At 46.0% G+C, this 27,834-nt stretch overlaps 2 protein-coding genes and 1 long non-coding RNA gene across 19 annotated transcripts in view; 1 reads left to right on the forward strand and 2 right to left on the reverse strand.

The window, feature by feature from the left end:
• The window catches only part of BCL2L11 (BCL2 like 11), a 48,439-nt gene extending 32,517 nt beyond the window's left edge, over window positions 1-15,922 (reverse strand). For 4 of the 12 annotated variants that reach the window (XM_077843334.1, XM_077843328.1, XM_077843332.1 and 1 more), the window contains exons 1-3: window positions 13,888-14,159; window positions 12,866-13,002; window positions 12,608-12,697 (exon numbers count right to left, since the gene is read on the reverse strand). In XM_077843334.1, coding sequence (XP_077699460.1) covers window positions 12,608-12,697; window positions 12,866-13,002; window positions 13,888-14,159 — 499 coding nt within the window. Of the gene's footprint in view, window positions 1-2,822; window positions 3,138-12,607; window positions 13,003-13,315; window positions 13,629-13,887; window positions 14,160-14,664; window positions 14,745-15,660 lie in introns of those variants that run through there. The other 8 variants (XM_077843336.1, XR_013349303.1, XR_013349304.1 and 5 more) reach the window with 8 other exon arrangements.
• On the forward strand, window positions 13,687-25,946 carry LOC144280876 (uncharacterized). 4 transcript variants are annotated; one of them, XR_013349307.1, is made up of 3 exons: window positions 13,687-13,867; window positions 18,699-19,301; window positions 25,341-25,946. It is a non-coding gene; the product is annotated as an uncharacterized LOC144280876 (long non-coding RNA). The 4 variants fall into 4 exon arrangements; XR_013349306.1 differs by lacking the exon at window positions 13,687-13,867 and adding an exon at window positions 16,371-17,606; XR_013349308.1 differs by lacking the exon at window positions 13,687-13,867 and adding an exon at window positions 17,195-17,209.
• ACOXL (acyl-CoA oxidase like) overlaps window positions 18,398-27,834 on the reverse strand; it is a 348,364-nt gene continuing 338,927 nt past the window's right edge. For all 3 annotated transcript variants that reach the window (XM_077843324.1, XM_077843323.1, XM_077843322.1), the window contains one exon: window positions 18,398-19,275. In XM_077843324.1, coding sequence (XP_077699450.1) covers window positions 19,075-19,275 — 201 coding nt within the window. In that variant the 3' untranslated portion in view covers window positions 18,398-19,074. The remainder of the gene's footprint in view (window positions 19,276-27,834) is intronic.

Here is a 27,834-nt window from a genome sequence, read left to right on the forward strand (position 1 = left end):
GAGCACTGAGCAAATGCTCCAGTTCCCTGGTATAAAAGATCAGGAGGCAAGGTCTCAGATCACCTAGCATTCAGTTCTATGCACATCTTCAAATCTAAACCACAAATCAATGCATGATGGGATACTCTTTTTCTTTCTTAGTCCAATCATGTAGGACCACAGGGCTTACTTTCTCCAATAAGAAGTTCCCCTACAGCCCGTGGAATCTGACTGGAATCACCCCTATGGTTTCCAGGCAGGACATGTGAGCAAAGCAGGGTGGACACCCCACAGGCTCACCACCAGGGTCACATACAAGGCAGTTAGGAAAAGAAACACTGCAATTATCACAGTAAAATTGTGAAAACAGTGGCTAAGAGTACTGCTAAATCTCTCCCCCAAAGTTAAAAGTCAATTATTATTCCAGAGTGTAAAATCAGAGAGTGAAAGAGGTGGTGGCTAAAATTCCAAGTAGTACTCTGCCATCAGAGCCAATCAACACTCATTATAAATATTTAGTTACAAGATACAGACTTCCAATCCCACCAAGGTGGGGTCAACCAAATCCCCCCAGGCCCCACCCTGTGTTACTAAAAATCCTAGAGAGAGCACAACAAACAAGATGCTGTTGAAAGGGGAAAGAAGAGGTGGGCTGTTTGGGGTCCCTTGGACTTGAGGAATGATGTGGCCGAGAGGTCCCTGGTTTCCTCATTACTTTCCATACATCCTGGGCAGGGTCCCACAGAATTCTCCAACGGTGGGTCTCCAACGTACGGAGAGAAAGAGCTCCCAGGAGAGCCTATTCTTCCCAGTAAAGCCGTGGGGAAAGGGTGGCCTCACAATGGAAAACCGTTTTGGCCGTACCTATTCTATAGACCCCAGCTATAGTTTCAGTGTGGCCAGGCAAGGAGTTGATTTTCACCCATCCCCAGCTCGGGGGGCGGTTTCGGTGTTGTGGTTCTACCAGCAGGCTGTGTAACCAGGCTAAGGGAGAACAGATCTGCCAGTCTTTCTCCTTGGCAGACGCAGGCAGGGCCAATCCTGCTGCCCTGCCAGAACAGTGCTGGACAAATCATGTGGGGAGCTCTCTCTCATCTTCTGCCCAGGGGTAGCAGATGATGCAGACTCCCCTTCAAAGGTAGCTTTGGTGGGGCCCGGCAGCAAACTGACCCTCCAATCCCTAACAAGCAGCAGGGAGGTGGTACAAAGGGAGGTTAGCTGCCACTGCCCCCCACCCCCCAAGCACCAACAAGAAGCTGGGCCTCCACCCCCACCGAGCATCAATGAGCAATGAGACAGAACAAGTCAGAGCAAGTCAGCACACCACTTCCCCCACCCCTGGTTGGGGGAAGGCCCAGTGAGGAGCTGAGCCTGTATTCCCACCTGGCAGCAACAAGACTGAACGAGGTGGTAGGAAACAGGGCTAGTGGCCCATAGGTTTTTTCCTATCTAGCTTCGGGTGCCTGTGGGACCCAGTGGGTCACCAAGCCCCCACTCCCACCTGGCATCAAGGATAATGCCTGGGAACAACCATCCAGTATCATGAGAGGAACAGGGTGGTGGGAGGCAGGGCTGGTAGTCTATCCCTCACCCTTAGTCCAGTGTAAACAAGAAGCCAAGAGGAGCTGAGCTTTAGCCTCCACCCTACAGAAGCAAGGCTGTGAGTCAGCCCTCCACCACTTCCCCCTTCCAGGTGTCAGCAGGGGCTATGGGGGAGCCAAGCATACATCCCCCAAGAGAATTCAACAAAGCCATGTAATTTGGTGCTGCATTTTTGCTGGAAAGTATTAGCAAGGCTGAGGAGGGATCTGAATTTCTACCTCACCTGGAAGAAGAAAGCAAAAATTTTAGAACAGAAAAATGCAACTAAACAAAGAGGGGAAAAGAACCTCACTGGCTGGACTCAGTAATAGATTGGGGATGACAGAGGACAGAACCCATGCACATGATGTGAGATCCACAGAATTTATTCAGTTCAAGCAGACCATACAGAATGAAAACTAAACAGTCTCAAGGACCACAACGAAAAGACATTCTTGTCATCAGAGTCCCAAAAGAAAGGAAAAAATACTCAAAGACATAATGGCTGAAAACTTCCTGAATCTGGCACAAAACATAAAACCACAGATTTAAGAAGTGGAGTGAATCTCAAGAAGGAGAAACCCAAAGAAATTCAAAACATATCATAATTACCCTTCTGGAAACTAAAAACCAAAGAAAAAACGTTGGAAGGCACCAGGCAGAAATAACACAATACTTACAGAAGAACAACATTTGAAAGATAGACTTCTCATCTGAAACGGTGAAAGCCAGATGTCTTTTAAGTTCAGGAAAATACAAAACAAACAAGCAAACAAACAGCTAACCAGCTGTGAATTCTAGATCCACTGAAAATATCCTTTTGGAATTAAGGGAAAAAACAAAGATTCTCAAACACAGGAACCAAACCAAGGCTTGTTGCTAGCAGGCCTATCATTTAGAAATGACTGAAGGAAGTCTTCTGAACACAAAGGAAATAGTAACAGAAGACTGAGAACCTCAGAAAGGAAAGACTATTGAAATGTAGAGAAGAGAGGAGGAAATATACTAGATCAGCCTATTTCTCATGAGCTTCTTAAATTACATTTGACGGATGAAGCACAAAATAGGACATCACTTTGTATATAGATGAAATGTTTAAGACAATTGTATCTGAAATGTGGGGCAGGTGAAGAGGCCTGAAGGGATGTAAGGTTGTTTACACTGCAGCCAAACCAAACAAAAAATGTTGATATCATCGATGTCAATAGATCATAACAAGCTACATTTGTATACTGTAATACTTAAGACAACCACTAAGGAAATTAAAAAAAAAATTTTTTTTATTTACTTATTCATGAGAGACACACAGAGAGGCAGAGACCAGAGACATAGGGCAAAAGGAGAAGCAGGCTCCTCGGAGGGAGCCCAATGCAGGACCCAATCCCTGAACCCCAGAATCATGACCTGAGCCAAAGGTAGATGCTCAGGGATCCCTGGGTGGCGCAGTGGTTTGGCGCCTGCCTTTGGCCCAGGGCGCGATCCTGGAGACCCGGGATCGAATCCCACGTCGGGCTCCTGGTGCGTGGAGCCTGCTTCTCCCTCTGCCTATGTCTCTGCCTCTCTCTCTCACTGTGTGCCTATCATAAATAAATAAAAATAAAAAAATAAATTTGTTTAAAAATAAAATAAAATAAAATTTAAAAAACAAAACAATAAAAAAACAAAACAAAACAAAACAAAACAAAACAAAAAACAAAGGTAGACGCTCAGCTGCTGATCCACCCAGGTGGTCCAGGAAATTCTTCTTAAACAAAGAAACACGGAAACAGAAACACAGTAAAATGGCAGATTTAAGACAATTACCTTTAATGTAAATGATCTAAATACACCATTTAAAAAATTTGATGAGTGGGTAAAAGCAGTATTATTTGAAGATATGTTCTATACAAAAAAACTTACTTCAAATATATGTAGCTTGAAAGTAAATAAATGGAAAAAAATACACCATATAAAGATGTACCATTATTAGTATTTTTTACGAAAAGCAGAAGTGGCTATATTGGTTGGTATCACATAAAGTAGACTTTTTGGCAATGATAAAAGGATCAATCCAACAGGAAGACATTAAAAATTCAAAATGTGTGAACACCAAACAACTGTGCCTCAGAAATACATGAAGCAAAATCTGATAGATCTGAAAGGAGAAAGACAAACTATCCTTCTGGTTGGAGACTTCAACAGCATCTGTCTAAGCAACTGACAGAACTACCACAGAGAAAATCAGCAAAGATATAGGAGAGCTGGACAACACAATTTTTTAAAAATAAGATTTTCTTTATTTGAGATAGAGCTAGCAAGAGAGACAGAAAGAGGGAGAGAGAGCATGAGTGAGGGGAGAGGCTGAGGGAGAAGGAGAAGCAGGCTCTCCACTGAGCAGGGAGCCTGACGTGGGACTTGATCCTAGGACCCAGCGGACCATGACCTGAGCCAAAGGTAGATGCTTAACCAACTGAGCCACCCAGGTGTCCCTGGACAACACAATTAATAAGATCTAATTGGCAAATATATTATGAACACTCCATCCAACAACAGCAGAATATAGATATTCTTCAAGCTCTTGTGGATCATTTACCAAATTTAATATAATTGAAAAAATAACACAGTTATTCTCTGACCATGATGAAATCAAACAAGAAAATGGTAACAGAAAGACCAGATAATTGCCATGCACTTAGAAATGAAACAACACACTTCTAAATGTTTTTGGGTCAGAGAAGCAATCTCAAAGGAAATAAAAACACATGAATGTCAATGAAAATGAAAACAGTCTCCCTAGACATATGGGATGCAGTTAAAGCAGTGGTGAGATTATGGCACTAGATGCTTCAATAGAAGAGAGGAAAGGTCTCAAAACATTCCTCCAAGTTCCCACCCCAAGAAACTAGAAAAGACAAAATAAACATAAAGCAAACCAAAGGAAAGAAATACTAAACAAAAAAACTGTAAATAGGAAAATAGAGAAAATGAAACAAAAAAGCTGATTTTAAAAAATAAAGCTGATAAACCTCCTGAAAGGATAAAAAAAAATAGGAAAACATAAACCACCAATATCTAGAATGAAATGGACTATCACAACAGATCCTGCACACACTTAAGATAATAAAGAACAACATAAATACTTTATGCACTCAATATTCAACAACTTAGAACCAATGGATCAATTCCTTGTAGTTGAAAATCATAAACTACTAAAATTCAACCAAGATGAAACAGACAACCTGAATAGTCCTACAAACACTAAAAAACTGAATTTGTAACTTAAACTCCTCCCCCGCTCCCCAAGAAAGAAACCTTCAGGTCTACGTGGTCTCATTAGAGAGTTCCACCAAACATTTTAAATAATTTTTTTTCCAAACATTTAAAGAATACCAACTTTACACAATCTCTTCTGGAAAAGGGAGGAGAAGGGAACATTTCCCAACCTCTGTTAAGGCCCTGATCAAAACCAGAACAGTTTAAAAAGAAAACAACAGATAAATAACTCTCATGAACTTAGGCACAAAGACCCTCAAGAAAATATTAGCAAATTCAATCCAACAATGTATGAAGAGAACTACACCCTGACCAAGTAGGGCTATTCCCATGCTTGCAAGATAGATTAAATCAGTGTAGCTCACCATTATCAACAGATTCTAAAATAAGCAAACTCCTACATTCACATTAGTTGATGCAGAGTAAACATTTTATAACTATTTCATTCATGATAAATACTATCAGCAATCTAGGAATAGAGAAATTTCATTTTTTTTAAAAGAGCATCTACAAAACACCTACAGCTAATGTCAGACTCAATGATTAAAGACTGAAAGCATTCCCCCTAGAGGAATGAGGCAAGGAAGGCTGTCTGTTCTCACCTCTCATTCACCCAAAACTAGAAGTTCTAATCAGTGTAATAGGGCAAGAAAAAGAAAGAAAATGCACAGATTATTAGAAAGGAAGAAATAAAACTTCCTATTTACAGATAACATGTCTTCATTGGACTCCCAAGAAATTTACAAAAAATTTTCTCACTACTGAGTTCAGCAAGGCTCCAGAATATAAGAACAAACAAACATGAACTGTATTTCTACATATTAAAAATAAATGAGTTGAAAATAAATTTAAAAATAATACCATTACTAATTGTTCCCAAGTGAATGAAGTCCAACAAAACATCTACAAGATCTGTACACTGAAAATTATAAAACACCTACAAAACTAAATATTTGAAGACATACCTGTTTATGGAATGCAAGACAACACAATCAAGGTACAAGTTCTTGACCCAAACTGATCTGTAAGTTTAATACAATTCCTATGGAAACCCCAGCAGGGTTGTGGAAGACACAGACAAGCCCACTTTAAAAGAGAGATGAAAAGGCATAGGACCCAGGTTAAAACAATTTTGAAGAAAAAGAATAAAGTCTGAGGAATCACTGTGTCCATCCATTATTATGGTCCAATATGTAACCAGAGTAATGAAGGCAGCGTGGTCCTGGCAGAGGGACAGACATATAGTTCAAGAGAACACCGAAGAGAATCCAGAAATAGATCCACAAAAACATGCTGATTTTGAACAAAGGTGCAAAAGCAATTATAGTTGACCCTTGCACAACAGGTTCACTGAATTTTTTCATAGGTGGATTTTTTCAATAACCTTTTCTCTCCTCCAGCTTATTGTATGAATTCAGTGTACAATACACATAACATACAAAATGTGTGTCTGTCAACAGTTGTCTTACTGGGAAGGCTTCTGGTCAACAGCAGGCTATTAGTAGTCTACCAGTAGTTAAGTTTTGGGGCAGTCACAAGTTATGCATGGATTTTCCGTGCATGGTGCCCCTCGCCACATGTTGTTCAAGAGCTAATGTAAGTGGAAAAAGGATGACAATTTCCATAAATGGTGCAAGAGCAACTGGGGATCTACAGTTGAAAGGACAGACTTTGATCTATACGTCATACCTTATAAACAAATTAACTCAACATGATGAATCACAAATCCAAATGTAAAATGTGAAACTATAAAACTCTGGGCAAAAACAAACGAGGCAAAAATCTTGGGGCTTAGGCTTGGCAAAGAGTACTTAACTGACACCAAAACTTGAAACTGGTATCTGAAATTTACCAAAATTTAAAACTTTGCTCTACAGAAAGTATGAAAAGAGAAGCTACAAAATGGGAGAAAATGTTTGCAAATCACATATCTGACTTGAGTCTAGAATGCAAAAAAGCTCTCAAAAAGAGTGAAAGAGTAAAAAACCAAATCAATTGAAAAAATGAGCAAAACACAGAAGCAGTCACTTCCTGGAGGAGCGTATACATATGCAAAATGAGCACATGAAAATATATTCAACACCATTAGCCATGAGGGGCATGTAGATTAAAGCTACAATAAGGCATGTGTCAAAATGGCTAAAAAAAAATAGTGATGACACCAAATGCTGGCTAAGATTTAGAAAAACTGGACCCCTCCTACGTTGCTGATGGGAACATAACCATTGTGGCAAACAACAGTTTCTTAAAAAACTAAACTACCACATGATCCAACAACTGTACTTCTGGGAATGAAAATTCACATAAATGCAAAAACCTGTCCGGGAATATTTACAGCAGCAGTTTGTTGTCGAGGTGTGGTGTCCTGGCCAGTCACCTGGTGAGGTGGCTTTACCAGGAAGCCTGTGCCCTCATTCAAATGGCAGCTCCCAGAAGACGTATCAGGGGATAACGTACAACCTGCAGCGTGGGCTGGCTAGCCCTCCAGTAAGTGCCTGGGGTGCCAGAACTTGTAAACAACCCGAATGTCTTTCCACGGGTCAATCAACGCTTCACGCTGGGGAATGCTACTCAGCAATAAAAACCAAGAAATTACTGATACGTGCAACATTGTGGGTGGATCTCTGTGGAATTATGCTGAGTGAAAAAGCCCATCTCAAAAGGTCACATATGACAGAAGTGTAGATATGTACTACAGATCAGTGGGTTGTTGGGGGGTGGAAACAGAAGGGAGGTACAAAAAGGGCTCCTTGTAATGGAACTGTTCTGTATCTTGACTGTTAATGGTGATCACACAAATCTCCACATCTGATTAATTGCATAGGAGTAAATCACACTCACATGCACGCACAAAATGGAGTGCACGGGGAACTGGTGAAACGTGAATAAGGTAGCTAGCTTCTATCAATGTCACTTCCAGGTTGTGAACTGTACTATTATATAATATGTTGCCATTGGGGGAAACTAGGCAAAGGGCATATATGGTATCTGTATTATCAATTATTAAATTTTGTTTGGAATGAGTTAGAAAAAAAAAAAAAACTTTCATTTTTCTCACTTTCTATCCCCACTCAGGACCTGTAAAGCAGGTTTGCTTCTCTTAGTTTCCAGATTAGTGACCCTGAGTCTAGAAGCCAGAAGTGGGTCTTCAGCAAAGAAGACTATCATCAGAAGCTCTAGGCAGCCTTGAGATGCCTGAAGAACTAAACCACCCCACCTTCAACTTTTTCAAAAAAGCTGGAGTTTTGAAAAAGTAAACCCAAACTGGTATTTATACTTGCCAGAAGAACACAGCTATCAACAAAGCTTATTTAAGATGCTTACAAGATCAGGCTAAGTACTTTCACTATAAAGTCAACAAAAGCAACCAAAGGAGTAAATTACATGGAAACGATGAGTGGGAAGAGTAAGGTCTGGCTGGCTAAAGTGCCCCTGAACATTTTAGCTCCTCCATCTGCAAAGCAACCTATCCAGATAAACAGAATGCCAGCCATGGATCTAATTTGCTACTTTTCTAGAAGAAACACTTTTAAAAAGTAAAAAGAAACAGGTAAAATGAATATAAAAATATTTTATTTAATAGACAACAAGCATATAAAAAGATGCTCACTATCACTCATCCAGGAAACTAAAATCAAAACTACAACAAGCACTTCACACAGATTATTAAAAAAAAAAAAAGGAAAATGTTGGTGAGGATATAGAGAAATGAACCCCTGTACACGGCTGGTGGGAATATAAAATTGTGCAGCCACTATGGAAAACAGTATGAAGGTTCCTCAAAAAATTAAAAATACTGGATAGTTCTTTTGGATAGATATCCAAAAGAACTGAAAGTGTGATTCTGAAGAGATGTTTGCATACTTCTGAAAGAACTGAAAGCATCATCTGTGAGATGTCTGCGCACTCATATTTAGGGTGACATTACTCAGAATATAGCCAAGAGATGGAAACAACCCAAATGTCCACTGATGGATGAATGAATTTAAAAAGTGTGTTACATAAATACAATGGATTATTATTCAGCTCTAAAAAGGAAGAGAAGGCTAATGATGATGAATAAGGATGAACCTTGAGGACACAATGCTAAGTGAAATAAACCAGTCACGTAAGATAGATACTTACACAAGCTATCTAGAACAGTCGAAATCATAGACACAGATACAATGTGCTAGGAGCTGGGAGGAGGGGAATTGCAGAGTGGATGTTTAATGGGTATAGTGCTTTAGTTCTATAAGAGGAGAAAGTTTTGGGAGTGGGATGCAAACTATGTGAATATACTTATTAACATTACTGAAATGTACACTTAGAAGTGGTTACGATGGTTAAGTTTTATGAGGTTTATGCAGGTTTTTTTTAACTACAATAAAAAAGTTTTTATTCAACCCAATATATTCAAAATATCTCCATATATCATTAATACGAAGATGAGTGTGATATTTTACTTTCTTCTTTACATACTAAGTCTTCACACTCTAGCGTGGATTGACACTAACAAGCACATCTCAAATTGCACTAGTTGCTTTGCAAGTGCTCAGTACTCACCTGTAGCTTCCCTACTGGGCCTGGGCTGAGCCAAACCTCATATGTCACCCCCACAAAACAAATCTTACAGTTAGATACAAATAGTTAAAAATATATTTTTTTTTTGGGGGGGGGGGTTGCTCAGGGTCTTTTTCTTGCTACCAGACTTTTTCTGAAATCTTATTTGTCCTCAGTTGGCTCTTATGAAAGACTGATGAGCAAGACTCAAAACTCTGAACATCTCCTGAGCATTTCCTTTGTCATGCCCTCATTAGGATTTCCAGGATGTTGTGCCTCTCTTCAGAGGGCTCACAATCTAAAAGGTGGGTCAGACAATTATCAGCTGCAAGAGGAGTATGCACAAGATGCGGAGGAAAATAAAGGACAACACAACTCCTACCTATAAACTCTGATGTTCGAGGGAACCAATGTTTAAGTCATTTGATGCATGAAGTTAATGAACTAGCTCTCACTCTGTTCATAATGTTCACTAGCACATTCTGACCTTTCTCAATTCTTACTTCCAACTGCAACACCTACACCTCCAAAGTATGAATTTGTGCAGAATTTAGCACACAATTTGTATTAAAAACACATTATGGCATAAGCACACACACACACCAGAGAAAGCACTCAGAAACCTAATACCTGTCAATGATTTTAACTAAAGTAATCAGTTAATCACTAAGAAAGAGAGCATTTGTCAAATTAATCAATCCACCCAGGGTATACAGAGACCAAGATTTGGTTGGTACAAGTTGGGGGGTGGGGAAGCTTTCCTTTTCATGGAAAAATATACTATTGTTTGAATGTACCCCAAAAATAGGGGACATGGAGGAAAATATGAAGACACTTCTAGTATTAACATCTACTTGATGTACATCCTAGACAAGAATTCACTTTCTCATTAGAACAAAGATACAAGGTCAGAACTGCAAGATCTACTGCTATCTACCCCAACTTGCTGAGCAGAAACTCTTATGAGTGAAGGAGTTCCTCTTTATAATCTCACATTTGTGGTGTCCCAGCTAAAACCAATCATAAAGACTTCTCCATGAAAAATGTATTTTGCAATAAATTACCAAAAGCTTCACTGAAGATCTTCATGGATATGGTTCAGTAAAAAACACTCTAAACATAATTAGAAACTAGAGAAAAGAACCCAAATGTATCAACTCGGCATATTTCAGGGGTCTTTAGGCATGGAACTGTTAGAAGAATGAGCAGGAAAGAAGTTAGAAACTACAGAGAGGGTCAATTTTATGCTTCAGTTTGATAAAACTCACATCTGACTAAGTCCTCTCCAGTTCCCCATTTGTCCCCCACCCCAACAAACAAATCTCCCCAGAACCTAATTCTGAAAACTTACCTTGGTGCACTAACCCAAACTCCTTATATCTTATCATTTAATCCTCTCCATTCAAGTCTCAGTTATCATGCCAATCTACTAGAATGTAGTTACTACTATAAAATTACACCTTGGGACCCATGACTCGACTTCACAGGTATAAACATAACTTTACTTAATAACTTAGATCGTGATCTCTGAAGAATTACATCTGTCATCTTGAGTAACGGTGCCTACCTTATAATAAGCTCGCTGAAAATAGTATGTCACTGTACATACTTAAAAAAACAAAACAAAACAAAAAACACACTATCTCACCCACTCTTCCTGATTAAGAGAAACTATTTTTGTGCATTAAGCCACCACCTGTAGAGGCAGATTTATAGGTCTGCAGGAAAAATTACAAGGCTTCCAAAGGATCCTTAAAATACACAGGTTTTCAAAAACACATACCATAAAGCCCCGTTCACTCAGAGTGAGCAAGAATGCTGTGGATTCATATACTCGGGAGAACTTTCATGGGCAAACATTTACAAGTACCAACTAGGAAGGTTCAAATGAATTCAGGACGGTCGTAATTATCAAAGCAATAGTAGCAATAAACTTCAAGCTCCTTTCCCTAAGGAGGGATCTTAACAAAGTCTATCTCAACTTTTAGCAGAAGATATCTAGCCAACATGCAGCTACTGGTGTCTTTACCATCTCTCTTTGCTACTTCCCAGGTATCCCCAACCAGATAAGCAACCAATTCTCTGAGGTTCTAACTATAACACAGGGACAGACCTGCAGCTCTCTGAAGGCCGAGACACAGAGCCCAATAGTATCTGCAAATTCAAGATTTGTCATTGTCTTCCAGGACTTGGTTTTAGTTAGGCTTTGGCCAAAGTGTGATCTACGTTGTAAGAAAATCTATACTGGATCCTTAAGGAATAATACTGCCAACTTCTATCTCATTGGTGCAGGAAGGAAGGACTTATCTGTCCAAATGGTAAGCAAGATTCTGGTGAATCCTGACCAAGACATTTTCTATTAGTGGGAAAGAGTTATTTGAATCAATATATACTTACTGCCTTACTTATCAATATATACTTACTGCTGCCAGAACTGAACATGCTCAAAGTCACATGCTGGGGGCTCAAGGGTCAAATCTAGCAAACAGATGTTTTTATTTGGCTTGCTCTAAATTGTCAATTGTCAATCTGCACTCCTGGGCTATTTTGCACTATACAATATAGGAAAACCTACCATTCTGAGACCACACGCCCACAGTCGGGGGCAGTTACGATCTCCAATCTGCCACAGTCCTTACCAGTTCAGTTTCCTCACTGATCGTACTGTCAGGTTTTTTTGGTTCAGACCCTAGAGCAGTCTTTAACCTCTGAAATAAAATCCCACAATCTCATCTTCTTAGTACTATATCCAAAACCTCTGAGCAAACAAAAAATCAGCTCAAAGAGAAATCGAGTGGAAAACAAACCATTTTTGTGATGCTATATTGGTACTGCCTTGATGAATTAGATCACTTTTTAAGTGTCATTTTTGAAAATGGGGAACTTGTCTCATCTTTCTTCATGTTTGGTTATGTCGTTAAGCTATTTGCTATATTTGACCGAGTCCCCTTCAAGCACAAGGTCATTAATAGTTAAGTCTTAGTGGTTAGAACAACACACACACACTTTAATGAAGGCAGGCGGCCAGGATCAATAGGTGATACTAGGTACGTTTTATCACTGCCACAAAACTTGGTAACATGTATAAAAAAAAAAATGTTGGTTTTGAGGTCTTATTTGACATCCCCATCAAAATATGGACTAAATCAATAAAAGGATTCTAAAAGAGAGTTTAATTTAAATGCCACACACAGCCTTTAGACAGATATTCAAGCAACCACACATTAACTACTCTTACCCAGGTATTGCTTACCCATTGCACTGAGATAATGGTTGAAGGCCTGGCAAGGAGGACTTGGGGTTTGTGTTGATTTGTCACAACTCATGGGTGCCGGGCTCCTGTCTGTGTCAAAAGAGAAATACCCACTGGAGGATCGAGACAGCAGGGAGGATCTTCTCACAAAGATGAAAAGCGGGGATCTGGTAGCAAAAGGGCCGGGGCTGGCTGGTGGGGCCAGCGGGCCCTGAGGGCTGCCTTGGGGGCAGCGGTCCCCTTCGCCTTCAGGATTACCTTGCTGTTCTGTCTGTAGAGAGGTAGGGGCCCCAGGCCTGAGCTGAGGAGGCCTCTCAGCAGGCTGCAATTGTCCACCTTCTCTGTCACACTCAGAACTTACATCTGAAGGTTGCTTTGCCATTTGGTCTTTTTTTCTGCAAATAAAACAAAAACTAAGATTATCTTAAGCAAAATAATAATTACAACAAGTAAATTTAGCTAACTTTTGCGGATTCCTCCAAAGCTTTTAGAACAGCAAATACTTTAAGTTGTTGGTTCATACACTTCTCTGAGGATCTTCCAAATAAGAATAAAAACACACCTAAAATAACAAAGGTACCTCTATCTTTGCGGGGGGAGGGGAGGGGGTGGGACTAAACTTCCTGCCACCAAACAAAACACAATTACAAGGTCAATGTGAAACTGGTGCTGTCTCACACTCACACACTCATACACACACACACACACACGTTTCAGAAGCCGCTTGTGTTAAGTGTATTCACATGCACTCTTTGCTCAGGGCCGACTTGAATAAGTCGGAAACTCCCAGCAGGCTCCGATTTCCCGGGATCAGATACCGCGCTGGAGCACAGGAGCGGGCGCAGATGCAGCGATTGCAGGCGGCTGGCCGCGTTCCCCACTCCGGCCCCATTGTTCTGCCGAAAGTGCTGAGGGCAGCAAGTCTGGGGAAGGTTTGGCAAGGGCCGGCAGTCGTAGTAAGTGCGTCACAATAGAGTTTGTAACTCGGAGCGCGGCTCGGCCGGGGCTCGGGCGCTCCCCGCCCGCGGTCCCTCCCGCTCCCCGCCCGCGCGCCCCTCCTCCCGCAGGGGGCAGCGCGCCGCGCGGAGCCCGACGCAACTTCTCCGGACGAACCCGCACAGTGGGGTGCACACCTCCAAGCGGGGGGCAGTGACCCCCGAAGCCGTCCCCGGGCGCCCCCTGCAAAGTGCCCAAGTAACTCCGCACACTAGGCTCCCCGGGCGCGCGGCCCCTGCGTCCCACCGACCCTGCCCTGTGGAGGTATTCGGGCCGAAACTCACGTCCGCCCCTTCCCTTCCGATCGTCGCGTCCGGGCCCGGGCCCCGCGGCGTCCCGCCCGCGTCCTTCGCCGACCCGGAGCCCCCTGACCGTCAGCACGAAGGGAGCGCGGGAGACAAAGCCCGGGACTCGCGTTCAGAGCCCCCGGGGCCGCGCAGAGCCCACCACCGGCCGCCCGCCCGCCGCCGCCGCCGCCGCGCTCCGCCGGGCAGCCCAGGGCTCCCCGCGCCGCGCCTCTGGCCCGCGCTGCCCCGGCCGCCGCCGCCGGGAACATCCTCCGCCTCCTCCCGCTCCTCCCCTCGCGCACTGCGCCCGCCGCCGCCGGCACCGCCGACCTCCCCGCGCCGCTGGCGCCGGGTGCCCGCGCTCCCAATTGGCCCGCGCGCGCTCGCTCCCCGCCGCAGCCAATAGCCGCCGCCCGCGGGGGCGGCGCCTACGGGCCAGGCCGCCAAAGGCGAGGCGATTGTTGACAAACTCGCCTCCGAAGGCTGCCCCGGCCCCGGCCCCGGCCCCGGCGGCCGCGGCGGGAGTCCCGGGGACCCGAGCTGCCCAGGTGCCCCCCAGCCCGCCCCGCCTCTGTGCCCGTCCGGGGGCCGCGCGAGCCTCCGGGTTCCCGCCGCGCCAGGCCGGTCACCTGGAGACAAAGCAGGAGCCTCGCGCTCTCCGCACCCGCAGAGCCGACCTCGGACCCCAGTCCTTGCCGCTGGCCGCCGACCCCCGCCCGGGCCGGCTGGCCGAAGACCCCAAAGGCCGCCCCTTCCCCTAGCCGGGGCACCCACCGTCCTGCACAAATTCCTCCCTCTTCTTCCCCGAGCGCGGCGCGTACGCTCCAAATCCAAGCCGCCGCCACTGGCCACGGGCACGCATGTCCGCGCGCACCCGTGAGCGCGGCAGACAACGAACACATCCACGCCCCGGTCTCCCGCGGCCGGCGGGTCTTCCGCCACGAGCTCGGACACCGAGTAACAGGCCCCCGAGGGCACCGCACCGCCCGGCGCACTGCGAGGGAGTGGGGGTGCCCCACGCACGGAGCAGGTCCTGCGGCCCGAGGCTCGCCCATCGCGTGGCGCCGGCGATCGGCGGCCCTCGGCCCCTCGCCGTCGGGATCGTGCGGCTGCTGGTGTCTGCGGCGCAGCCGCGGCCCGGGCAGGGCAGGGCGCCCCCAGGCACGTCCAGAAGAGCGCGAACGCTGCAGCCGCCCTGAAACCTCCGCCTCAACCGGTGCAAGGAAAAAGCCGAGGCTCGCCAGTGAAAGAACCGCCGCAGTTCCGCAAATCCTCCGCAACGGGCCCGAGCACCCGAGGACAGCCAAGCCGCCAGACCAGCTCCGACGGCGCGGCCGCTACCTGGGGAATGGGGGGTGGGGGGTGGGGAGGGAGTCTCGGGACAGGGCGGCGACACTTGCCGGCCGGCCGCGCAGCCTAGTACCCAGGAGCGGGGCCGCAGCTCCCGGGACAGCGCCGAGAGCGCGCGCTGCCTTTCCCCGCCGGCCCCGAGAAGCTTCTCCGCTCCCTGGCGCGCGGAATCCCGGCCCGAGGCGCACTTCGGCCGAGCGCCCCGAGCTCTGCGCGCACGCCCCCTCCCCGACCTGGACCTGCGTGGGGGAGGGAGCCCGCCCCGCCGGACCGCTGCCTCCCGCCCGGCGACCAGAGTGCGACGGGGACCTGCAGCTGCCTGCACGTGCTCGGGAAGGGGGCGGGGGTGGCGCCCACCTGGCTCCGGCGCCTGTCTTCCGTCCTTACCCCGCCCGCTCCCGGGGGTTCGGATGTATTTACCTTGCGTTTCTCAGTCCGAGAGTCAGAGTCAGACATTGGGGGGGACGAGGGCCAAGGAAAGGGCGCCAAAGGGGTGGCGGCGGGAGCGGGGCAAAGCGAGCAGCCCGTGGCGATGCTGGCCGCAGTGGGCTGGGGCGCGTAGGGCGACTGTGAGAATCCGGTGGCGGCGGCGGCGGCGGCGGCGGCGACGCGGGACGGAGCCCTCTCGCAAGACCCAGACCTGGAGGCTGCGCGGAGCGAAGTGAAACCTGCACAGCCCTGCAGCTCCGCTCAGACTGGCGGCCCCGCGCCCTCAGCCAATCGCCGCGAGCTCCGCCCCCGCCAGGTCCCGCCCCGCCGCGCGGGCCCGACGCCCCGCCCCGCCCCGCCGCGCCGCAGCGGCTGGCGCGCTCAGGCTCCAACAGGTAAAGGCGGGGGTGGCCCGGACGGGTTCCCCTGCGCGCGCCGCCGGCCCGGCCCCCCGCCGGGCGTGTTTACTGGAGTGACTAAGGCTGCCTGAAGGCCTGAGCGCTCCGGTACCGCCCCCCGCCCCCCACCCCCCGCCCCCCACCCCCACCCCTCCCCCGCCAGTGTACCCTGGCCTCGCCCCGATCCAGCGGGGCCAGTGCGTGCGCGTGGAACGGAGGGGGCGCTCCGGGCACACTGAACCGGGCCGGGCCGCTGCCGCCGGCGGAAAGCCTCAGGAGGCGCCGCTGAGCCCTCGATCGGCCGCGGGAATTTCTGAGCCGCTCTGGGGCAGGCGCGGGCACTGGGTTGATCCTCGAGAACGCGAGGGGCCGAGGTTGGGCAGAGGGTCTCTGGGTTCTCCTCTCTCCCAGAGTCCGGGGTACTGGGTGAGTCGAGGCCCCGACGTGCCGGGCTGCTCATCTTGCTCGCCCCAGCCTCACGCGGTAGTCTTAGGCGCCCTCCTTATGCCCCCTGGCAGGGGCACCTCGCTTTCTCCCGGGCCGGCCCTCCTACGGTTAAGGGGCAGAGCCCTTAGTGGGGAGAGTGGAGACCAGGGCAAAGAGCGGATCCCCAGAGGCGTCTGTTCCGCAGCCCCGGTGCGAGGCAGGAAGGCGCTGCGCGAAGAGCAGGTAAAAACAGGGAAATGAAAAAAACTCGACAAAAATCCTTTCAAGAAAAAAAACAGAAGAAGAAGAAGAAGAAGAAAAAAAGTCCAGAGGGATCTCGGCCTTCAGGTGGGAGAGGGTGGTATCACTGCTGGGTCGGGATCCTAAGGATTGGTCGGGCTCTCAGAGACCCGCCCGGAGGCGCGCTGGGGCCAGTGAAGGCGAGCCTGGGGAGTGATGTGGGGCACGAAGTACCCCCTACCACTTCTCCCTGCGCGCCCCCACCCCCTCTCTCCTGGGTGCCGACGGCCTCACTCCCACTCCGGGACGTACTCCTCTGGGTCCACACCCTCATCTGTTCTCCTAATGGGGGTCCTGAGTCCCCACCCTTACCTCCTCCTGCGCTCCCGGGGCTAGCGGACAGCCGCGGCCGGGGCGGGGGGTAGGGGGGCAAGGGCGATGATGGGAGATGGAACATCCTGCCGCGGGGAGACCTGGTTAGTTAGATGGCATAAAGAAACCGAGTTTAAGGATCCCCTAACGTCCCCCCGCCCCGAACCAAGAAGGAAGGGACCTCAGTTCAGAGGAGCAGATCAGCGAGGCGTTGTCCCGCTGCTGGCCACCTCGCTCGGTGTCCTACGCTGCATAAGCAGGTCAGGAACGTCGAGAAGACTGCACAGCCCCTGGTTAAACTCTTCTCAGCGCGTCTCTGAAGAGTCCTGAGCCAAGCGCAGGTGGCCAGGGGTCGTCGGAGGGACTCAAGAACGCACGCCCGGTTCTGCCCCGGAATTTCGTTGCAGGAGGGAAAGGACAAGGGCGTGCACGCGGCGAAGTGGGCGCAGAGCCCAGATGTCCACCCTGACCGTGGTTTGGAGCTGCTGCCCTGGACCTCAGGTGGCGGCCGCCGGCGGACAAACTCTTAAGCCTCAGCCGCCCTGCGTATCGCCCCGGGGCGGGGAGGGGGGGGGGGGACAACAGAACTGCACCCGCTGGGAGCCAGAAACCCGCCCGGGTGCTCCGAGCTCTCCGTGGGGTTGGGCGATGCAGACAGGGACAGGAAAAGAACCACGCAGAAGAGAGCCCTTGTGGTTGTCATCTGGTCCTATCAGCTCCGCCGCCCCCGCGTCGTCTGCTTTAGCGACCCTGTGAACACTTTAAAAAACAAAGGCGACAGGGAAAGCAACCCGTTAAACACTCTTATTTTGGGGCGCATGGGAGAGGTCGGCTCGGAGTCTGCTCCTCCCGCAGCCCCGACCGTGCTGGGGAGATTTGGCGGACCTCCCCGCGCCGGGCGACCTCCAGCTCTGCCCGCCCTCTCCTACCCGGTCTGGAGGTCCTCTGGAAACTGGGCCACCGTCCAGAGAAGGGACAGTGGGGGAGGGGCAGGTAGGTGGGCGTTAGGTCTCTGCTCCGGTCCTGGCTGTCCCCTCGCGGACACGAGCAGAGCTGTGCTCACGCCTGCCTCTGCCCCACGAGATGTGGAGAGGGAGTGACGAGGACGGCTGGGGCTGAGGAAGGAGCAAGAATCAAGTGGGGCAGGGGGGATCCGAGAGACGGGACAGGGAATCTGCAGCCCTTGCCCGGACTGCAGGCTGCCAGTGTGGTCTCCCCTAGTTCCGAAATCACCTTATTGCGGTGTACTGCCCCAGCCCGTCCCCCCATCCTCGGCAAGCAGCTGCAGCGCCTTTCCATCCGTTAATGCCTTTATTAAACTTTGTATCTATGCTCCTCTAAAGAACAGATTACAATTTCACATGGTAAAAGTATTTTCCGCGCGTCGCCTTACGGTCCGGAAGCCGCCTGCCTGGGAGGATGAGCCGGAGTTTGCGCTCTGCCGAGAGCAAACCTCCGGGCGCTCACTCCGCTTTCCCGGTCCGTGCGTCTCCTCTAAGACCCCAAGAGGGTCTGATTCACTGGAAAAGCATCACTTGCTGAACTGAAACTTTGCCCACGAGTGTTTGACTTTTTTTTTTTTTTTTTACGCAGCATCAATCCGTTTCCCAAAATCACTGTAAATCTGAGTCACCGCTGACAGCAGGAGACCTTTGGTGGCACCCGGGTGTAGGCGCGTTCGCAGAGGAGCCAGCGTCTAGGGACTGACACTGGGAGAGGTGGCTGCCGCTCCGGCACGGTTATCTGATAAAGCCGCATGTTCCGGGGCTGCCGCTTGGTTTCCTGTCCCAACAGCCCAACGCGCACCTCTCAAGCCTTTGTGGGAACCCTGCTCTGCGACCCAAATCCCCGAGAGCCCCGAGAGCCGGGACCCAGAGCATGCCAGGCCAGCCTTGGCCCTAGTTCCAGGCGTCATAAAAGCTAGTGTCGTGGCAGCTGCGAGCGAGCACCACCCTTCGCACCACGCCCGCTATAACTTGGCTTCCAGCTTGCGCCGCTGAGAGCGCGCCCCTTCTCCGGGCTCGGGTTGCAGCGGTGCAGGGTAGAAGGCCCAGGCGGCCTTCGCATTGGTGATGCCTGCGATTGGGGCGTGGAGGGAGGTGTCTGGAATGTTAAAGGCAGAGATCACCCTCAGGGCATCATCCTTCACCGAGTCGCACAGATCCAGCAACTGAAAAACACAACGCAAAGTGACAGGTCAGATGTTGGCTCATTTGCACCGTGGCGTGCGTAGGCTTTGCGCCCACTCCCCACCCACCCTACAGGTACAGGGGAAACTTGTTTCCCTTTGGATTTTCTGGGACCCAGGAGGGTAGAGGCCGTTGGTCATGAATAACCTTCACAATACCTTATCATAGAAATTCCTAAACCTGTGCCACCTGTCTGGCGGAAGCCGGCTCCCTTCAAACAGGGTTGGGGGCAGGCTCCAAAAATTATATGGGAATCTCAAGACCAAGGTCTGAGAATTTATCACTGGTCCCCTTGTCTGCCCTGCCCACCCCACCGCTCCAGTCCCCATCATAGCCCTCCTCTCCACCTCTGGAGTGCCTGGGGTGCCACCCTCTGGCGTGCAGAGGCAACTGAACAGGAAGAGCATGAGACAGGTGAACTAGTGGAGACATGCCCCAGTTTTCCCCAGACTAGCACCTTTCTCACCCCTGCCTGGCAGCAGGCCATGGTTCCTGAAATGCGCGGGAGGTGGGACTGGGGATACTGACACCAAGCATTGGCATCTCTGCACCTTCCACCTGGCTGATGCAGGAAATCAACCTGCAGTTAAGGAGAACACCAAGGAACCCGGAAGATACCCTCATGTATTCTGGAAGGCATAGATAAGACATCTCAGCAGAAGGGAGGGGAAAACGGAAGCTAGTGATTTGGGGGGAGCTGCATTGGGTGTATTTTAATTTCATTGTCCATGGTTTAAGTGCCAGTGCATTTTTTTTTTTTATTCTGGTGTGTGGGGGGAGGGGTGGTGGTAGTGGAAATAAAGCTATCAAAATAATAGATTTTTTTTTTCTAAAACTCAACAAGGAAGGACAAGGCAGAGGGACTGCTTTCCTTTCCCATAACCAGCTGCATACTTTACCCCTCCATTTTCAAGTTTTCAGCCAGCCATAAATTTCTTTCACTCACCAAATCACAGTTAGTCCCCAGTTTTCATGGTTCATTTTTATGGTTTGAAAAACATCACTTAACAACAGCCCCACCTTTGCTGCCCTCACAGTGGTGGTCATCACTAAGCTATACTAACACTTGTAAAGAGCACAGTTCCCTTAAAGGAGCCCCAAATGCCATTTTAGGTGTTTAGAGACAATGAGGGGAGGGGTCCCCAAAACAGAGGTTGGGGTAGGGTAAGGGAAATAGTCTAACAATACAACTTCCTTTAAATGTGCTCTATTACATCAGTCATTTCTAATGAAAACCTTCATTCTTTACACACTGGTTAAGCATCATAAAATCAGTAGTGAAAAGACTTTGATCATATTTGCAAGATGCACTGTGATGAACTTTCACTGACCAAGATTTCAAAGTTTGTAATTAATACTCTTGACAAATCCCTGACTAATCTGTCAACTCTTAAGGTCTTTAACCACATACTTCAAAACCATGAGATGGTGTATAAGTCCTTAAACCTTCTACATATTGTAATTTCATTATTCAAGATAACTTTCCCTTTAGGTTTGCATCATGAGACTCAACCAGTTTTTGTCATACATTCAACAATGGTGGAGATTCAATTATCTGAATGAGTGTTAAGTGGAAGAGAGTATGAGTTTGGTCTGTTCAAACACAGAACAAGTACTCAGAGACAGAAATTGCAGGAGGCAGATTTCTGTTCAACATTTTTACAACTTTAAAAATAAGAATAAAATAGATTTTTAAAAAAGGATCCAATAGCTGGAGTCCTATCCTATGGTACAGATTTTGCTGGGCTTGGGAGGTTTAGTAATACACACTGTGGCCCCAGGCCTCCTCTATTAAGGAGATATTGAAGAATTTTTTTTTAAAGATTTTATATATTTATTCATGAGAGAGAAAGAGAGAGAGAGAGGCAGAGTCACAGGCAGAGGGAGAAGCAAGCTCCATGCAGGGAACCTGATGTGGGACTTGATCCCCGGTCTCTAGGATCAGGTCCTGGGCTGAAGGCGGCACTAAACCGCTGAGCCACCTGGGCTGCCGGATATCGAAAAATATTAAAGGCTTTTTATAAATACATCTTAATACAAAGTAAACTTAGGTAGTTACTATAACATTTATTATTATGTATACAATATATATTTTTTTATTATCAGGGAGCCCCATAGGACTAAGCAAAGTACAGGCATACCTCAGAGATACTGCAGGCTCAGTTCCAGACCATGGCTACGAAGCAAATATTGCAGTAAAGCAAGTCAAATGAATTTCTTGGATTCCCAGTGCATACAAAAATTATGTTTACACCATAGTGTAGTCTGTTAAGTGTGCAATAGCATTATGTCTCAAAACAACATATATTGATTAAGAAATATTGTTGCTAAAAAATGCTAACCATCATCTGAGCTTCCAGCTAGTCACACTCACTGATCACAGATCACCATAACAAACATTATAATAATAAATAATAAAATAATAAAAACCTTCAAATATTTCAAGAATTACCCAAATGTGACACAGAGACATAAAGTGAAAAAATGCTGTTGAAACAATGGCGTCGATAGATCTGCTTAGTACTGGGTTGTCACAAATCTTCAATTTGTAAAAACTGCACTATTTATGAAACACAATAAAACAAGGTATGCCTGTAGTATTAAAGTTTAGCTTTATTACCAAACATACACCCCCATAATACAAGCACAAAAATAGCACATGTTGTAACCTCCCCCTTGCTCCCCCACCCACACCCCATTCTGCCAGTATGTGACCCTACTGTGCTAGATGAAGCATCCCAAGCCCACCCATCTCAGTACAAAGAAAACTCACCAGCTTTTGAGGAAACACCAATGAATAGGTGCCCTTAAAAATAAAAGAGCATGAACAAAGTTGTAAATTCTTAAGAAAAATTTTCAAGGATAGACCTAAAGCATTGGCAGTATTGCTCTAAAATAATAAGAACATTGGATCCACTGAACTATCCAGGGAGTGAAATTTGAGAATAATTACTCGGAAGAAAGTGGAAGCATTCAACACTTGAGGGACAGTAGGTGGACAGGGTAACATATGGATTTTCAGGAGATTTATAACATCAATTTGGCTTCCTACCCCCACCTAGTTGCAGTAGGTTCTCTCTTTTTCTTCCCCCTTTGAAAGTCTTAGCAATTTTCTTATTCCAGTTGGGAGACTAGGATGGTTTAGAATGGGCAGTATCTAAGCTTTATGGCACTCTGAACAAAAAAAACCTGTTTTTTTTTCTCATGTTGGTATTAATTATAATACAGATGCTCCAGGTGTGAGGTGTCCAGTGAACTTGCCGCCACGCCCCAGCTATTCCTATGACCTTGTGCAGAAGTTTTTCTTGACTCTTCCCACATCTCCCACCTCTGTTCCCAGCACAGGGGACCTTCTGGTATTCTCTGTGTCATATCTCTTACCCCAACTTGAAATGTCCCTCAATTAGCCCTTTTCTTGCTTGGGCATTGTGATGAGTCTTTTTCTCCATCCCTTGAACCTGGGCTGCCTTGTGGCTTGTCTTGACCAATATAATGTAGAGAAAGTGACACTTTGTGAATTCCAGAGATTAGGTCTCAAGAAGCTTCGCAATGCCCACTCTTGCTTCCTAGGACCCTGAGATCACTTGCTGTGCAGGTCTAGCTCACTGGATGTTGCCCAGGGCCATGTGGAGAAGGTAACTAAAACAGGTATCTTCCTTTTAAAATTCAAATACCATTCACTAGCAGTGGGGTGGGTCATCTTCAGCTATACTTCTACCCTCTTAATTATCTGAGGCCAAATTCTATAATTACACAATTAAAGCAGTTAACAGTGAGGTGTAACTCACTGATTGGCTTAACTGAAGGAGAATTTCAGTTGTAGAAACATAGTTTATAAAGCCAAATGACTGTTTAGTCAGTGAGGTATCTGAGAAAGAATTTTTTTTTTTTTCTTTTTCTGAGAAAGAATTTGAATAGCAGGCTGGAAGTCCCACTGTAGACCACCACCCACTCTGCTTTCCTAATCTGGTTTAGAAAGCAAATCACCAGGACTTGCCTTGTAACCATCTGCCATGCCTTTATCATCTCTTCAAGGGGCTTTAGATTCCAACAAAAATACTCAGTAACATCAAAGTGTCAAGGATGGGGGGAAAAGGCAGAAAATATTTGCAACTGGGGATTCCAAGTCTTGTAAATGTTTAGGTTCTCCTGCACCATTAGAAGAGGGGAAACAGGGCAGCCTGGGTGGCTCAGTGGTTTAAGCGCCCAGGGCGTGATCCTGGAGTCCTGGGATTGAGTCCCATGTCAGGCTCCCTGCATGGAGCCTGCTTCTCCCTCCTCCTGTGTCTCTGCCTCCCTCCCTCTCTCTCTGTGTCTATCATGAATAAATAAGTAACATCTTAAAAAAAAAAAAAAAGAAGAGGGGAAACAGATGGGGCCCAGCTAGACCTAACCAGAGTCATTTGGTGTGATGGAACAGACTGGCACATTTCTATCACTTTCTTTCATGGGACTGTAGCATTTCCCTGCTCCCAGAGATTTCTTAAACAAGGATGGCCAACAGGGGTTTGTCTCCAAGGCCTGGAGTCTGTCTACTTATAAAGTGTCGGTTAGAGGTCTGACCTCAGAATTGGTTGGGAGGATGGAATGAGGTAGTTATGTGAAGGCTACCCTGTAAGTTGCAAAAGGCAGCAAAAGAAAGTTGTTGATTCTTTATCGCCCAAATACCATCATTAGGGCCTTTAAAGGCTTCCAAGAAACTCATATTCACTAAGTTTCAATGTGCATCTGTCCCTTTACACAGAGACTTGGAGACTGAGTGTGACAGTATATGGAAATCTAGCCACACACATGGACACATGACTTGCCACATCTATCCAAATGGATTTCTCTTTTTATTCTAGGATGCCTATGGTGTTTCTTGTTCAAAGTAGATTTAAAGAGATCCTTCTTAGAGAAGGTATACATCAACACATATGCCTTTCATCAGCTAGTAGGTGGGCTCCACTTGTGATGTGATGGCAGCCTGAAAATGACAAACTAGGGAATAGGTACAAAGATGTTTCTTATTGTATGATTTGGTCCTTTTTATAGGTCTGAAACCTTTTATAATGATTGTATAATGATTGTATATGTGTGCACATGTGTGTTCTGTAGCCCCCTGATTCAGACCCTCACCAAGTTCTTTAGAGTCTTACCTCACAAGATTACCTTACTTGAGTATTGTTTTGATCTGATAATTTTCTTCCAAAAAGCCCAGAATCACTTCCACTTACTTCTCAGGTTAAAGTAAAATTATTGATTGTGAACTTGAATCCTTTAACAGTATTTGATTTCTTCTGTTCTGACAACTAGTTTCCTTACCTACAGCCCAAGAACAGTCTGCCCCTTCACCATGGGCCAACCAAATTTATCTTGTTTTCCACCTGACGATCTTTATTATTAACTGAATCACCACATTTGCCATTCTTCTTTACTTGACACACTCTAACTTAATTAGGCCTCTTTCAAGCCTTCTGTTCTTGGATATAGATTACCTACCAAGTATAGCCTTCGTGAAATAGTTCCTGTGTTAGCTGAAAGAACATGGACATGTCATTTAACTTTGCTCCAAATCACATACCTCATAACTGGTACAACCAGGGTTTTAACCCAGAGCCTTCTGCTTTCACAGCCCCATCTACCTATTCTTCCTTCATCTTTCCCCCTTCCTCTAATGTTTCTATCCCTGGAGGGTACAAGGTGTTTCAATGAGGGAATGCTTCTATCCCTGTCCAAATTTTTGACCTCTGATGTTCTTCCTAAGTCAGAATTGATGTTCCATATGTGCTGAGTGTGGTCTGGCCAGCCACACTAGCTCACATTCCCCAAGAGGACTAGGCGCCATGGGCAGCCCTGGGGGCCTCTAGGATCTTGCCACTAGAGGGAGTCGCTGGGGATGTTGGCTTCAGGGCCAGCTGCCATGATGCAAAAGGGCCAGCCTGATGATCTGGATGCTCTTCCTGAGAAAGATAAGACTCCCAGTCTTCAGAAACTAAGCTTAGGCCAGTGAGGCTCAGGTACAAGGGTATTTGAGAAACAACAGATTTTCTGTCTTGCTCTGCAGGTTCTTCTTCAGGAAGTTGGATGAACTCTGCTGGACAAGTCTTCAGGCCTTCCCTCTTCCTCTGTCCATACCTTAAGTCACCAAACACAATTCAAATCCCTTCAGAAGAGCAACTTTTGACTGTCAAATAATGGTCAGTGAAAATTACCACAATCAAGGAATTCAATCTTCAGCTACTATAGACTTTCAAACTCACTGAATTCTCAGAGGCTGTGACCTTACTTCTTTCCCATTTGTTCACCTTTCCTAAAGAGTCACCAACCCCTGAAGACAAAGGGTCAGGATGGTAGGTCTGTATCAGGTAATCTGCCACCTTAGCTCCAAATGCTTGGCTAGTGGTAAAGATAAAGAAAAACATACTTGAAACACTCACATGGGGGCATAAAAGCACACAATGTGTTATGATTTGAGCTGTCTTGATTTACATAACCACTGGAAAGGGGAACTCTACTCTTGTACTGACCACTTGCATCTCAAGGCAGCCAGACCTTAGTTGATTTGGCTTTCTGATCCCAAGAACATGTACATTTTCATGGCTTTCTCTACAACCAAGTTCCATTAGCAAGAAATGAAATTCTGTGGTTCTATTAAATAATCAGGACTCTAGCTTCATATTTTCTCTAAATCAATATAAATTATATTTTATTTGATTATTTCTTCAGCTAATAAAAATATTTAGTATAATCTGAAATGTCAGAATAGAAAAATTGCCTTCCTTACCAACCAAAACCAAAACACCTCATTTTGCCTAACCAAAGAGTTCATTTTGAGGAGAGACAAATTAACCTCCAAAATGTCCTTCCTATTGCAATGTTTTTCAACCAGAGTGTGCACGATCCTATTATTTCCTAAATATTAATGACAATGCCTATTTCAGTAAAGGAGTAGGACTTGGAACCCTGGGGTTCTGACTTCCAAACCACGATACCTTTCTTATCATTAAAATGTAAGGATTAAGTGAGTTTGGCACAAAGTGAGTATTTACAAACATTATTATTATCATGTGTTCTTTAGTTAGTAAGAAGAACAATTTCTTTATAACTCTGGCATTTTCCATTATGAAGTCTGCTTAATCATCATTACCTAAAACACGGATGCTGAGACAGAGACATCAACTTTAACCACTTAATAAGAACTTCTGACATTTATTCATACTGGTACTGATTCATAAGAGGAAAAGTTTTAAAAGAAGAAAAGTACATCTAGCTTTCCCTTTAGAATACAGGAAACCATATAAAAGTATTGGCAATGGAATTAAAGTAACCACAATGCCGCTCTTGGTAGCATTTTCTACAAAGACATTTACATGAAACTAGAAAGAATATTAAATTAGGTGGTTATAAATAAAGCTTCACTATTAGGTTCACACCTTTTCATACAAAAGAATGCGGTTTTTTAATCAACTAATAGTTCAACCTTGTAAATCCAAACCTAAAGAAATGTGAGCATATTCAAGAGGGAATAATTTTCAGTCCAAAATTTTTTTCGAGAAGCAGAAGCCCCACAAACTGCCAGAACTAAATGTACAGTAAGAGTCTAAATTATTATGGAGAAATTCTGTGGCAGTCAGTTCTGGAATTTTGAATTTCATGGACCCAAAGAATTTCAAAAGTAATTTGGAAGGACTTCTAGTTAGGATGTAGAAAGATTTAAGAGAACTTTGCTCCCATAGTAACAACCAGAAGTTGAACTCAGTGAAGATTCAAAGATATCCCAGGCTGTAGTCTAACATCCTCCCAGGTCAACTGCTGACAGGACAAAGGCACTATGGGAGTGGGGGTGGAGCTTGGGCTAGGCACACTGACCTTAGTCTAATTAAAGCAGCTTCTGCTCAACTGGACTCTTGGCAGAATCTTAATAAAAGATACAGATTGAAACAAAGAAGTAAACTTTTTTATTCTTATATGTCATGATCGAGTACTTAGAAAATCTCAGGGAATCTACAAATAAAATACTTGAACTATATGGTGGGTTAGTGAGCTTATGTGTGTGTACTAAACATGGAACATACATATATAAAATGAATTGTGTGTGTACTAAACATGGAACATACATATATAAAATTAATTGTGTATTATTTGCAATAGCTTTAAAAAATTAAAAAACACTTTGTGCTAAATGTAATGAAACGTTCAAGAACTCTATTACTGAAAATTACAAAACACTGCTAGAAGGAATTAAATAAATGAAGATATATACTATGTTCATGGATTATTAAAATATCAATTCTCCCCAAACTGATAGATTTAATGCAATCACAATCAAAATACCAGCAGCCCCTTTTTTCAACCTATGAAACTCACAAGCAAATTCTAAAATATGTATGGAAATACATAGTTTTCAGAATAATAAAAACAATTTTGAAAAGGGATAAAAGATCAGGAGGCCTTAAATTTTCTGGTATAAAATTTAATAATCAAGATAGAATTAGCAAAATAGGAGACAAATACATTAGTGGAATAGGATAGAGAGCCCAGAAATAGACCCACACCTA

This window comes from Canis aureus, chromosome 12, assembly GCF_053574225.1.
Source record: "Canis aureus isolate CA01 chromosome 12, VMU_Caureus_v.1.0, whole genome shotgun sequence".
Lineage (NCBI taxonomy): Eukaryota > Metazoa > Chordata > Mammalia > Carnivora > Canidae > Canis > Canis aureus.